The 14173-nt window shown below is 38.3% G+C and overlaps 1 protein-coding gene across 5 annotated transcripts in view; it reads left to right on the forward strand.

Annotated features, from left to right (window-relative positions):
- LOC124283410 (pro-neuregulin-2, membrane-bound isoform-like) overlaps positions 1 to 14173 on the forward strand; it is a 145336-nt gene that overhangs the window by 93579 nt on the left and 37584 nt on the right. For all 5 annotated transcript variants that reach the window (XM_046719465.1, XM_046719461.1, XM_046719462.1 and 2 more), the window contains exons 2-3: positions 822 to 987; positions 3968 to 4077. In XM_046719465.1, coding sequence (XP_046575421.1) covers positions 822 to 987; positions 3968 to 4077 — 276 coding nt within the window. The remainder of the gene's footprint in view (positions 1 to 821; positions 988 to 3967; positions 4078 to 14173) is intronic.

Below are 14173 nucleotides of genomic sequence, written 5' to 3' on the forward strand. Positions count from 1 at the left end.
GGTGTAAGAATCTCCACGGAAATGTATCCGCTGCCATAAACAGTTTATTAGCTGTAAACTTTTATGTTTTCCAATCCACTTACTAACTTCTAGAATGCCATTCAATCAAGAAATATTCTTGTTTCAAATTAAATAATTATATATATTCAGAGTAACCTGTAGACCCTTGACACTGCTTCTGTGTATTCAGCAATATTGCCAACTGTTGCTACAACTTGTAGGTTATCAACGGAGGCTACCTTAACCCATGGTTGATATGATATGCAATTATCTCTGCCACTGGGATGCATTGACACACAACCAGGTCACGCAATGCAATCTCACCCATTCTCCTCCAAGCTGTCTTTTCAACAAAAACAGATTGCTGGGGACTGATTTACCCATGAACATTATATGCCTGCTACGAAAGAATTTCTGGGTCACTTAGATTTACTCTAATACCTGTATGTCAACAACCAGTAGCAACTTACTTTGTTCAACTCAGGTTGACTCCATCAGAGTTAGGAGCGGTGGAGTAGCCCAGTGGTTAAAGTGTTCTCTCGTCACGCCGAAGGCCCGGGTTCGATTCCCCACATGGGTATAATGTGTGAAGCCCATTTGTGGTGTCCCCCGCCGTGATGTTGCTGGATTATTGCTAAAAGCAGTGTAATACCATACTCACTCACTCCTCACTCCATCAGAGTTATGGCCCTCTAAAGATCTTCTGACATTTTAGGCAAGAAAATTATGACCTTTTGTTTGAGACAATGACCATCATTATTAAATATTTGATAGATATATATTTTACAATTTTCATTAATTCTATGTCTCTTTATTTGCAGCAAAAGCACCTGCAATAAGAAAAATAAGAAATCGACGTATTGAAGAAGGAGACACATTACGGTTAAAATGTTCAGCAAAAGCAAAGCCAAACCCCAAATTTCAGTGGTTCAAAGATGGACATCCTTTAAAAGAAAAATCAGGAACGTTACGAATACAGGATAAAAGGTAAGTTTTATTAAAACCTTTCTGGATATGTTTCCTTTTATATTAATGTAGAACCAAATGTATTCAGGTGTTATGTAAAACAAAATATATCAGGTTATCAAGGTTTGTAGAAGTGAGGAGTTCTGCTATCCAGGTTGGAGACAAGGGGAGTGCCAGTATTAGACCATAGTGCCTGTTACTTTGGGTTATCCAGGTTGGAGACAAGGGGAGTGCCAGTATTAGACCATAGTGCCTGTTACTTTGGGTTATCCAGGTTGGAGACAAGGGGGGTGCCAGTATTAGACCATTTGGTGCCTGTATCCAGTGCCTATCCCAGTTTGGGTTATCCAGACAAGGGGAGTGCCAGTATTATCCAGGTTGGGTTATCCAGAGACAAGGGGAGTGCCAGTATTAGACCATAGTGCCTGTTACTTTAGGTTATCCAGGTTGGAGACAAGGGGAGTGCTGGTATTAAACCATAGCGCCACTGGGTCCTTAGGGTTATCCAATTGACATGACAACTTTGTTCATGCTTTGAATTCTTTGACAAAACATCATATTTAGATTATAAGAAATTGATAATGTTTATTCATTGATAAGAATTATAAGAAATTGATAATTCTAATGCAAAGTCCATATAGATGTCTGTAACCAACATCTGCTTCATTCATATCACTATGGTAAATCCATCAGTTGGCCTGTTCTTCACTATGTCATCGTACTAGGAAATCAGGTGTTCTTCAACTTCATGATTTTATCACAAGGTACAAATTGTTTTTTATGCTGCTAGTTGACCTGACTGACAGGTTAGACTTCATACCACCTGTCACATGAAGACAAGGCCCTAATCTGTCAGATCTCTTTGTCCTATTTTCATGCTTGATAACCAATGAATATGTTGTACACTCCAACTAATGTGTTGATTGTCATCAGGTACAGCTTTTTACCCCAATCCTAATCTCTTTTCTACCCTTGTATAATCCCCCAAACTCTACTTATACTGTGTTCTTTATCGAAGCAACAATGTAGATAAATCGGACATATTGTATGCTACTAAAGTCTCAAGTAATTGCTGATGAATTTAGATGCAATATTTGGTTGCAGCAAAAGATTAGAGGTGTAATATACTTATTTCAAATAATTTCGTTTTTTGCTAATATAAAACAGAAAAATGAAGGTAACCGATGGAACCCTATACCCCTTTATGTTTTTAAGGATGAATTTGTCTACAAGATTACTCTTGACCAGAACGAACAAGAAATAAATTTGTCTTAGTGATAAACTAGTCCCAAGCAGTTCAGAATAAAATTCGGGCGGTGGGGTAGCCTAGTGGTTAAAGCGTTGGCTCGTCACGCCGAAGACCCGGGTTCGAATCCCCACATGGGTACAATGTGTGATGCCCATTTCTGGTGTCCCCCTTGATGATGTTGCTGGAATATTGCTAAAAGCGCATTAGAACCAAACTCAGTCAGTCAGTCAGAATACAATTCAGTAGTGAGTGAGTATGGTTTTACATAACTTTTAGCAATATTCCGGCAATATCATGGCGCGGGACACCAGAAATTAAAATTCAGTAACAATTTGAGAGAGCCTGCATCGTATACAGACACAATCTTATTTGAAATCTAAAAATTGTCCTCAAAACTGTTACATTTCCAAATTTCAAACCAATTGAATAATAAAATTCCAGTATGGAATACATAAGTGTTTTATGTATCTCTGTGTTTTTTGTTTGATCATTTTTCTCTGTTTGCTGTTTGTTTTTTGCTTCCAAGATGCATGATTACAGAATAGTATTTAGAAGTGATAGGGCTGATATCCATGAATAATATCCCCGTTTTCTTGTCAGATTAATCCATGTGGATAAACTTAACTTCCTGGGGCTGTTGTAAAACAAATCAAAGTTGCATATGTGATGACTACTTTGTTAAAAGAGATTCTTAGATATAAAGTGATACCTTTGAAGTTTATACGGCCATTGTTAGATTATATCAAGAGAATCAATGTAAATTTTACAAAAAATGTCAGCCTAGAGCGCAAGTAATTATACAACGTTGAAGACAAGCATCCCTTGAGGGAATTGTCCCGGTGGTGATGGAGTTTGTCCAAGATACATTAAAACAGCGTTTACTTTATTGTTCTTTTGCATGCAACTTGCATCGTGTTGAAATTTTTAAGAGGATATTTACAAATAACAAATTCCAGTCTGTTGTGAAGATAAAATCAAAGGCAATAAAATCATGTGTTCCAACAGTGGTGAAAGCTCTACAGATAAGATCTTATCACAAGTGTATTTTTTCCACATTGGAATACAGCCAGAATCAAGCTCTGATGGTTCAGACAAATCACGTAAGGATGAATGATATGTCTTGCATATGCGTAAAGGGGAAGGCACACTGGGAAAGAGCAAGGTCTGTAGTCTAAACACACATGGTCAATTGACATGATACAATGTTGCTCGCACATGGCGAAGGGGAAGAGCATGTTGTTTTGTGTTGAATAGTAATATGGTCGTTGCAATAAATTGCGCTTCAAGTTCCAAAGTTTATGTCATGGCATTCGCTGGGGGTATATATTTTCAAACGGTGGAAATATCTTGGTTGTAGGATAGCAGCAAATGGGAGTTGAGTTTTGAAACGGCTCCTTTACATTTACTATTTAGGTACGATAGTATATTTAAGAATGTTTGTATGTACGTATCTTAAGTAAGCTATAAAGAGTGTATGCTTTATCTATTAAAAAGAAAAAAAAATTCCTAACAGCATATACTTTTGTTCCTGAAAATGCCAAAGTATATCTTTGAAAGATCTAAATTATGTTAAATGTATTTTTACAAAATACCCAAAGGTTCTTTACTTAAATTCATGTATTTTTTAAGCTGGTATTTTTTGTAATAGATTTATATAAAGTTTTAGTTAAACATGATTCTACATCAAAGTGTGTCCACCCATCTGAATTATCTGTTGTTTTATCATGTAACACCTTCTGAATTTGTTCTCAGGAGATCATCACGCTTACAAATTTTCAAAGCATCAGAGAAAGACCAAGGAAACTATGTCTGTCAGGCTTCCAATGCAAAGGGTTCTCATAATATTACAGTGCGGGTTGAAGGTAAGTTCCCCTCATAACATTAAACACATAATCGTATGTATTTGTCTTTCAAAAGTGTTTCCGTTATACTCGACCAGACAGAACCTGAGAAGGACCTGTTTGTTAGCACTATACCGATGCTGATGGGTTTCAAACCCATGATGCCAGATTTGTACTGGTAATGGTTCTTGGTGTCTCGACACCACACATGAGCTTTTGGTTTCCATAATTGGTAAATGTCTCAGACATTCATCATGTGGGGCTTTCCTCCTACGAAGCGGTGGGGGTAGCCTAGTTGTTAAAGCGTTCGCACGCTTGTCACGCTGAAGACCCGGGTTTGATTCCCCACATGGGTACAGTGTGTGAAGCCCATTTCTGGTGTCCCCAGTTGTGATATTGCTGGAATATTGCTGATAGCGGCGTTAAACCCAACTCACTCACTCACTCCTCCTACATGAGACAGATATGCGCTGAAGTGTTGAAATAACATTTAAAGAGTCGTTAAACCAACGTAGAATTGGTCCGTAGTATTATATTATATCAAGGGACAACTAATATGGATCTGATGATTCGGTCAGATGCTTGTGTATCTCCATTGTACCCTGAGGGGGATCAAACTGTCAATGACCGTCTTTTCAGACCAAGATTTGATTATTTACAAACCACCTTGATGTATCTGGAATATAGCTGGCTGAAGCATAACACAAACAAACGAACACAAGCATGTTGGGATTCCAGACTAGGACAGATAGCAGACACCCGCTGCTTGTTGCAAGACGTGATTGTTATCGCAATGCATAGCTAGTCTGACTGTGATGTACTGTACCCAGACACGATATTGTTGGGGAATCTATTTTTTGTTGGTTTATAGATTTTGAAAGTAGAAAATTTGCTTGGTACAATGGAAAAATGGATGAATTTTACAGGATTTTAATTGCCTTATATATGTTTGATTTGGAAAAAATATGGAGTTAAAAAATTATTTTACCTTATTTGAATGTTAATATTTTGGATATTAAAATAATGAATAATCTGTGTAGTTTTTGTCAAATCACTTAAAAATGTGTTAAAATTATTTATTGCCCAAGTGAGCTTCAATGTCATCTTCACTATCCGAAGGCCTTTTTTTTTTTTTCGTATCTGTTTTTCTGAATACTAGAATTTTTACGGTCAGCATGTTTTTATACCAAGCAAAAACATGTAAGGCTTAATATATCTCTGAAGCTGATGATTCTGATTAAAAATAACATTCACTTATTTACAAAGAGTACCTTCACACAAAAATTTAAGTTAGTGATTCAGATAAGGAGCATGTCTAATAAACATGTCATCATATTAAACAGTTTTAGGATATTTGTCCAAGAAATTCTAGATCTTCATGTTCCATTAAGAGAATTATTTAATTAAAATTGAACTAAGTTTTGAGAAAAACAAAAAACTGGAAAACTGTATATTGATGTTCTTTTCCTTTCATCATATTGAAAGTTCTTCTCTAAACTTAATTTAGGGAAATGAATGATTTGAATTGTGGCAATGAATGAACGGACTCTGTACATGATGCAACATTCATGTTGGTTGGCGGCACCCCATCAGCAGAGTGCAGGATTAGAAGGGGAGGGAGGCACTCGGTTAGGGTGAGGAAGCAGGCCAGTTCCCTGCAGGGTTGCATGATGTGAGTGGTTGTTTGAAGATAATGACATAAAAGTCATGCTGTCTCTGGAGACACTGCCGAAGCTCTGTGTTACATTTTTCTTTTCAGGCTTTTTTCAGCCACGTTCGCTTGACTGATCTTGCATTATATGGTTTACTGGTAAAAAATTGGATTGCTGCAATAAAATGATTATTTTGATTTACCAATGTGTTGGACTTGAATGAAATCATGACATTTTATTCATTTAGCAGCTTTCAAAAATACTTGTTCCAGAAATACCATGTCTGGTTTTATATATATATAATGTACTTCAGTTTGCAGTCTGTTTGTTCAAGGTGAACCCAATCTCCTGCACTTAACATGACAAGGTGCCATTATCTAGTTTTTATGTTTCTTGTATATGTTTGTGGAACCTTAGCAACCACTTTGTAATTGGATACTAGGAATATTATGACCTACAAGAGATTCTAGTATCTTCGTGTTGCCTCCTCCCGAACCCGTTTCAAAATGATACTGTGTTGGAATTTGTGTTTGTTTAATACATAGTGTTATTAAGGTAAGAGCCATATCATGGGATTCAATTTCTAGCTATAGATAAAACTGAAATCTCAACAAATTTAAAGGCCTTGCATCTTTAGAGAACTAGAATGATGTATCACAATGTCTCAGTTCAATGTGGAAGAAAATCACCATTTGAAACCTGGGACAAACCAAGGATTATCACCTGGGACTCCAACTAGGGCTGGGACGGGTAACCCGGATACCCAGGACGGGTGGGTATTGAGTTGGACCCGGGTACCTGTTTCAATACCCAGGCCTGTTATGATCATGTGACTAATAGATTAAACAATTTAATATGTTATTTCATGATTAAAAGGTTGTATTGTCTTGGAAGATTTAGACATAATTACAGTCACCTCTTTTGAATATAATACATGATTAAGATATTGAAAAACTAAAAATTTTAGCCTCCTCTGAAGAATATATTGCCATCTCTTACAAATTTGATGTCATAACGGGTTTCCAGGTAGGGTAGGGTAATAGGGGGTGGGGTACCTGGGTAGAAACTTTGGACCCGTCCCAGCCCTAATTCCAACCCACATCAGCTGATCCTAGCACATCTAAGGATGTTACTCTGTGCAGTCATTTCCAGTTTGTTTGGTTGAATGCCCCTGAACCCTGTTGAATGGTACATCAACAAATGTCCAAAATGTCCACTGTGCTAAATGGACCGTGTTGACAAGCTGACTGACTTGGTACATTACATGTCATCATGCCCTGTTGATGTTGGTTCATGACATCAATCATTTGTTTGTCTGGTCAAGAGTGAGTGAGTGAGTTTAGTTTTATGCTGCACTCAGCAATATTCCAGCTATATGGCGTCGGTCTGTAAATAATCGAGTCTGAACCAGACAATCCAGTGAGCAAAAATATGAGCATAGATCTGCGCAATTGGGAACTGATGACATGTGTCAACCAAGTCAGCGAGCCTGACCACCCGATCCCGTGCGTTGCCTTTTACGACAAGCATGGGTTACTGAAGATCAATTCTAACCCGCACCTTCAGGGGTCTGTCTGGTCAAGTCTTGATTATACACAGACCATATAGATTGAGAGGGATTATGGCTTTATGCCACTTTTGGCAGTATTCCAGCAGAGGCGACTAACGGGATCCGGTGGTCAGGCTCACTGACTTTCTTATCATCATATCCCCATTGTGTAGATCGATGCTCATGCTGTTGATCACTGGATTGCCTGGTCCAGACTCGATTATTTACAGACCACTGCCATATAGCTGGAATATTGCTGAGTGCGGTGTTAAACAACAAACCAAACCAAAACCAATATTGCAGCAGTATCGCGGCGGGGACACCAGAAATGGCTTCACGCATTGTACCCATCTGGGGAATCGAACCCGGGTCTTCGGTGTGATAGGCAAATGCACCACAGTGCAGAGGTAAACAACAAACAACATCCAGATCTAAGGTGCCGTGGGGTAGCCTAGTGGTTAAAGCATTCACTCATCATGCAAATACCCGGGTTAGATTCCCAACATGGGTACAATGTGTGAAACCCATTTCTGGTGCCGTGATATTGGAATATTGCTGAAAGCTGCATAAAACTAAACTCACTATCTCACTTTGATCGAAGTTTATCAGTCACTGGCAGCCAACAGATATATATTGACAGATATATATGCTAGACTGGATCATGTGGTGGTGGTCCATGCGTTATGTTCATGACGGGACCGAGGGCTGACGGTACCAGGTGGTATCAGTCTTGGGGGTGGGACTGTAAGCTCATCTTATTGATGACTTGCTACTCAGCGCTAAGTCCTATTTGTCTGAGCTGTTCTACAACATATTAGACCCTCCTGACATCAATGCCGAAACGATGTTGACACACTTCGCATCTCGTCCAATTTGCCTCGGCACTCCTGGAGCATGGCGTCACGTCAGACTCATTTGAATCTCAAGGATAAGCAAGGTCTTAGAATAGTCGGTGATAGTATCTGTAGTCTATGTATACATTGTTCAGAAGACTAATAGCTGGGTAATTGGCAGCTACAAAAATTGAGAGTGTCATCTCCTCAGAACTAAGCCTTTGACTGTATCTACGTTGGAACTAGACCGTATCGCTGTAGTTGTAGTGGTAGATGCTGCAGTTGTTACACCTTCCTCATGGCATGAAGAGCATGTGTTTGGAGGGTGCTGATGGGTGTACTATTTTCCATAAAACAATTTTTTGAAAAATCCATCGAAAGTGAAAAATGAAAAATAATTGTACTTGAAATAGTTGTGTGAAAAAAATGTATAATGTCAAAAAAGTAACTGTTAAGTATACATAATAACTTTATTAAACTTGTGCTAAAATCTCATAAAAGTTTATCACTAGATCTAACAGCCATGCAAGACCTGTTATTGTTTGATATTTGCATTTACCGTCATGAACAAAAGCTGAACACTTGTCCAAATGTTTTCACACAGATTGATTATCCACATTCACATAAATGTAATTTCAGATTTTAGATTCAACTTGACAATTTGTCCGCTAGTTTGTTTTTCACTGAAAAAGGCTGATGTTATTCACATTCAATGATGCTATTTGTGTGTATCGTGCATTTTCACATATTCTTTCCAAATTTCACTAGAAGTGTCACAAAGAAAATATACCTTCTAAGAACTCTACCCAGAAATTCAAACCATTTTCTGTAAATGAAGTAAAGTTCAAACATTTTAGTCATATCCCCATATGAGTTGATGGTTTTGTCTCCATATTGAAACAAATAGACTGGCCCCTTTAACACAGTGTTTTAGGAAATGGTTATAAAGTTATGTCGGAGTTGCTTCCCTTAGCTCTATCAGGATCCACTGATCATTGTTTTTCATCCCACTGATTACAGTCTTTCAGGTCCTTCATGTTCATGTTTTACATGTGTATGTTTCACTTTAATTGTTCCACTGCACTGTGGGTGCGGTGAAATTGGGTTTAACATCGTGCTTGAGAATATTTCGCTCATATGAAGACGTGCATGCGTGTGTATGTGTATGTACAGGCTGCTTGTACTAGCCCAGACTGAAGCTGGTTTTATAGTGCTAGCCCACTGAGATACCATGCCACAGTGAAGCATGAATACCCCACTCAGACACATTATACTGACTCCGAGCCGACCAGTCCTTGTTGTACCCATTATTGCCGAGCGCCAGGCGGGGACCAACAAGTACCATATTTTAACGTCTTTTGGTATGACGCGGTCGGGGATCGAACCACTACCTTCCGGCTCTCTCGGACACTCTAACCACTACACCACGGAGGCAGTCCACTGCACTGTGGGGCATTGGGGTAGCCTAGTAGTTAAAACGGTCGCTCATCACACTGAAGACCCGGGTTTGATTCCCCACATGGGTACAATTTGTGAAGCCCATTTCTGGTGCCCCACCATGATATTGCTGGAATATTGCTAAAAGCTGTGTAAAACCAAACTCACTCACTCCACCGCATTGAGCAGACATACAGTGGCATACAGAAATATTGTTCAAAGAGGCGCTAAACCCAGATAGTGCCACCAGTCATGTCTGCCGTCGGTAACGCTAAACAGGATCAGTACACATGTTGTAATTGGTTCTGACTCCACCTGTCTGCGAGTCTTGGAGGGAGGTGGGTGTAACAGTGCCATCTACACCATGCACTTGATCCGCTGATGAAGGCAAGCACGGAGTCTGTTTCCTGCATGTTGTGATGAGTCTCCTGATTATGTCTTGTGTGTTCAGGAAAAGATACCATCACAACGCTATTGTAGCTGTTTTGTGCTTAACACGATATGTGTAACTGATGACAAACGTGAAATTGTTATGGGAGTACCAAAAATAGAAGTGGACATGCGTCATTTCTGCTTTAAAGTTGTGTATGTTTTATATTTTTGGAAACGGAATGAGAATGACCGGAAATGTCTTTGTAGATAAGAACCAAAATATGTTGTGATGGTGTGTCATATTTTGAAAGTGGTTGAAACCCTGACATTGACAACGAGATAAGGATTAACTGCTAATGCTGTAAAATGATATTGAAGATTTTGGGGCTTGAGGAGACAAACTTTTATTTCTAGAAATGAAGTTATGTTAATTTATAAAATGAATCTACACAAGAAAAGGTAACATTCAAAAGGATACCAGATCATTATGATACTGTCTTAGTGATGAGGCAGTCCTGACAACTATTCCAAACTTCAGTTGTATTCTAATTCATATTAGGCCCTGGGAGGCAAACAAAGAGTTTTATACAGCGTTTAGTCAGAGAAATATTGTTATCTTACTTTGATGAATCTACACACTGAAAAATACAGTCCAATAAGATCTTAGACCAATGTGTCATTTCTGGAACTGTAGAACTGAGGCAGTCAAGACTTGCCAAATAATTCCAAACTTTAGCGGGATTGAATTTTATTGTATCTTCCAAAGGGACACGGAATGAGGGTGTTTATTTGTGGTCACTTTTTTATCAGCAGAGAAAACAAGTATCTCTTATAATCAGTGAGATGACTATTGATGCAGTAATAAGTTAAAGCTAAGAGTTGGCTCGTGAACTCAATGCTGATATTAGGAAGGATATACTGGAAACGTATTGACAACAGTATTTTGATCCCTTAAAGTACAAACCCTTGTTCACTAAAACTTGTAGCACTGCTAAAAAAGAAGTCTGATTATTTTCAGAATGCTTGAATTTTAATATGTCTTTATTTGGCATTGAGGCTGAGTGTTAATATGTCTTTATTTGCCACAGAGGCTGAATGTTAATATATTTTACTTTAAAGCAGACAGTCAAATGAGTGAAGCCAAGTCAAATTGGATTTTACTAGTCTGGTTACATCTATGAAGGAGAACCAATCTCTCGTCAGGACATCTGAAGTGAAATGTAGAGACGGTTACCCTGGTGGGCGGCAGAATGGTTTACAAGTATCCAAGTCTTTGATCAGAGTTGAAATGCATGATGGGAGCTTGCAGGGCTGGGAAGGTGAAGGAGACGGTAGACAAAATTGCAATTTCATGTGTTTAGACAACTGGTACATGCATTTCGCTGTGCCGACATCTGGTTGGGTAAGTGAGGCTACTTGATCGTAGAAGTTTCACACTCTCTGAGCCTTTGATCACCATACTGTACATCTCCACACTGCTTGAGAATTGGGGGTCATCTCATAAACTCTACACTCATTTAGTACATTATGTTTTACCAATTTTTGTTTCATTATCAATTAATTAATCATAAACAAAATATCAAACATTTAGACTTGTGTCCTTTGTAAGAACTGCTTCTTTGCATCCAATTCAGAAACTGTTTTAGTAGTAGTCCAGTTCTGGTTACAACATGCTCATAAGATGGTTTGAGACTTTCCCTAATTACTGACGCTAGACGGCTTGTCTACCAATGGCTGATGGAAAACAAATTCATGATAATTTGGATTTGATAGGCAAGTTGAATTGAGAATAGGATTGTCACATTGAGACTGTACTTAGTGACCTTAGTTTCAAGTGCGTATGTCTGCAAGATCTATTAAAACTTGTCATAAATTTTTCTTACGATGACACTGATTTCATCTGCAGCACCACCATAGTCATTGGCGGAGAAACCTGCTTCAATTTGGATTCTTATTGGCTGGATAATCGCAGTTAGATTTCCGGTAATTAATATGCCAAGTTTTGTTTAGATTAATGATTTGGAGAACCTGAAACAGGTCAATTCACTTATCCACACCAAGAACTCTCAAGGTTTGCCTTATGTTAACCCTGAGCAGTTGTGTGGAAAGTATTATCTGAAAACCATATGGTCAGTCCAGGTATTCAGCAAGTGCTGTAATAAATCTCAGGGAATATGTCTCTTCATAAGTAGTAGAAAATGTATTACTGGGATTCCGTTGTTGGTCTAACTGACTAAGTGCTGATTTATGTTTTTGTTGGTTGGTTGGTTGGCTGGCTGGCTGGCTGGCTGGTTGGATGGTTGGCTGGTGTTTAACGCTGCACTCAACAATATCTCAGCTATATGATGGTGGTCTGTAAATAATCAAGTCTGGACAAGACAATCCAGTGGTCAACAGCATGAGCATTGATCTACGAAATTGGTACTGATTTATGTAACTCTGTGATGGTGTACGTGGATCTGATCAAAAGAGGTGATACCTATGACAACCATCCATCAAATCTTTAAGACCATTAAACCCTAAATTCTTCAATAAAACTCTTTACATTTACAATCATAAATATATCTGAATATATCTAGTTTTGAAAAAAATTACTCCATTTTAATTTAAAAGGGGTCCCAGCCAGCTGGGAGATTCATGAACCTGAAGAAAATCTAAGCCATTTCAGAAAATTCAGGGCATTTGCATTGCATGAGGGTTGGGTGGAAGGGAAAATATCTACAAGACAGACTATAGTCTATTTGCAGTGAAAACATACTTATGAATTTCACTTTAAACACAAAAGTAAATAAAATAAAGTGAAATTATGATTGTGAATCCTCATGATTTTACTTTGTCAACTAAACATTTAAATCTCAGAATTTTATTCAACTTAGAATAAAAGTTGTTTAACAAACGATCATAGATTCAAATCGCTATTATTGGTTTGTATTACAAGGGGGTAAGTGTAGTAGTTGGAACAGTGGAACAAATGCATGTGCTGTACGTGATGAGTGTTAACTTAGACCAACCCTACTTGTTCTCAGTGTTTCATTTAATGTGCATACCCCCTTGTAATACAAACCAATAATAGCGATTTGAAACGATGATCGTTAAAGTGAAATTCATCGGTACATTTTCACTGCAAACAGAATATATGACTTCTGAATGAGGAGGGAAGGAGAGGGAATGCTGGTAGCTGGATTCAGAGGTATTGTGGAAGATCATATAATGTAATGCGTTTGTTTGCCCCTGTCAAGGTCACCTGGCCGAAGTGACCCGAGGACAAGATGATCCTGGCATTACTGCTTAATGCTTGATCTCCAGTGTTCAAGTAATTGAGCATGAAATTCAACCTTTCTGGAAGAGTGGTCCCCACTCTTAGAAGCTGGTGGGGGATTTTCAAGGGCTTCTGTGAAGCCTGTGATTTGATTACGGAATCTTGGTAAATCTGGAATGAATTTAGGCTGATTCGTGTGATGCTGAGAAGGTCACCAAGTACATTGGTCATCTAAATTGAAATAATTTCACACGATTTAAATATTTTAAGATATGCAAACTATATTTCTTCACCTCAGTTGTCTTTAATGCCAGATTATACAGATTATATTCTGTTTATTTTATGGTTGCGCTTTGTGTGTCAAATCCTCTTCAAATGTTATTTAGGAAAAAGACAGATATGTTTGATCAGCAGTGAAAATATCAAAATCGGTTTTACATAGCTGCAAAGGGCAAGTCCCCAATGAATGAAGTGTAGTGTAAATATTAGGCTATGATATTGTTTATTTTACTCAAACAAATTAGCCATTTGGATACTGCTTCAATACTTTTTATGGTATCACCTACCTAGAAATGTTGCAGTCTGTTCACAGAGTTTCGTGAACAACTATTGACATGAATAAGTTGGCACCATAACAGTCTTGACATTGAAATTGTCATCAATATCGGATTAGGCAAACGGTCTGTCAAAAATTAACTGCAGGAGCTTTTATATTCGGTTTTTGACTGTTGTCGTAATTAGTTCCGAGACCCAGTTCCACTGACTGATCTTAGCACTACGACAATACATGAAAAGTACTGTGGGACTGATTGCTTATTGGAAGATGACCTTCATCAAGCTGTTTCTCTTGATGTTTCTGGGACTAGTGAAGATCCGGGTTAGAATTGGTCGTTACAAACCCATGCTTGTCATAAGAGGCATCTAACGGGATTGGGTGGTGAGGTTTGCTGACTTAGTTGAAAAATGTCATTGTATCCCAGTTGCAGAGAACGATGTTCATGCTGTTGATCACTGG

This window comes from Haliotis rubra, unplaced genomic scaffold (assembly GCF_003918875.1).
Source record: "Haliotis rubra isolate DU_JTF1 unplaced genomic scaffold, ASM391887v1 Scf315, whole genome shotgun sequence".
In the NCBI taxonomy this organism is placed as follows: domain Eukaryota; kingdom Metazoa; phylum Mollusca; class Gastropoda; order Lepetellida; family Haliotidae; genus Haliotis; species Haliotis rubra.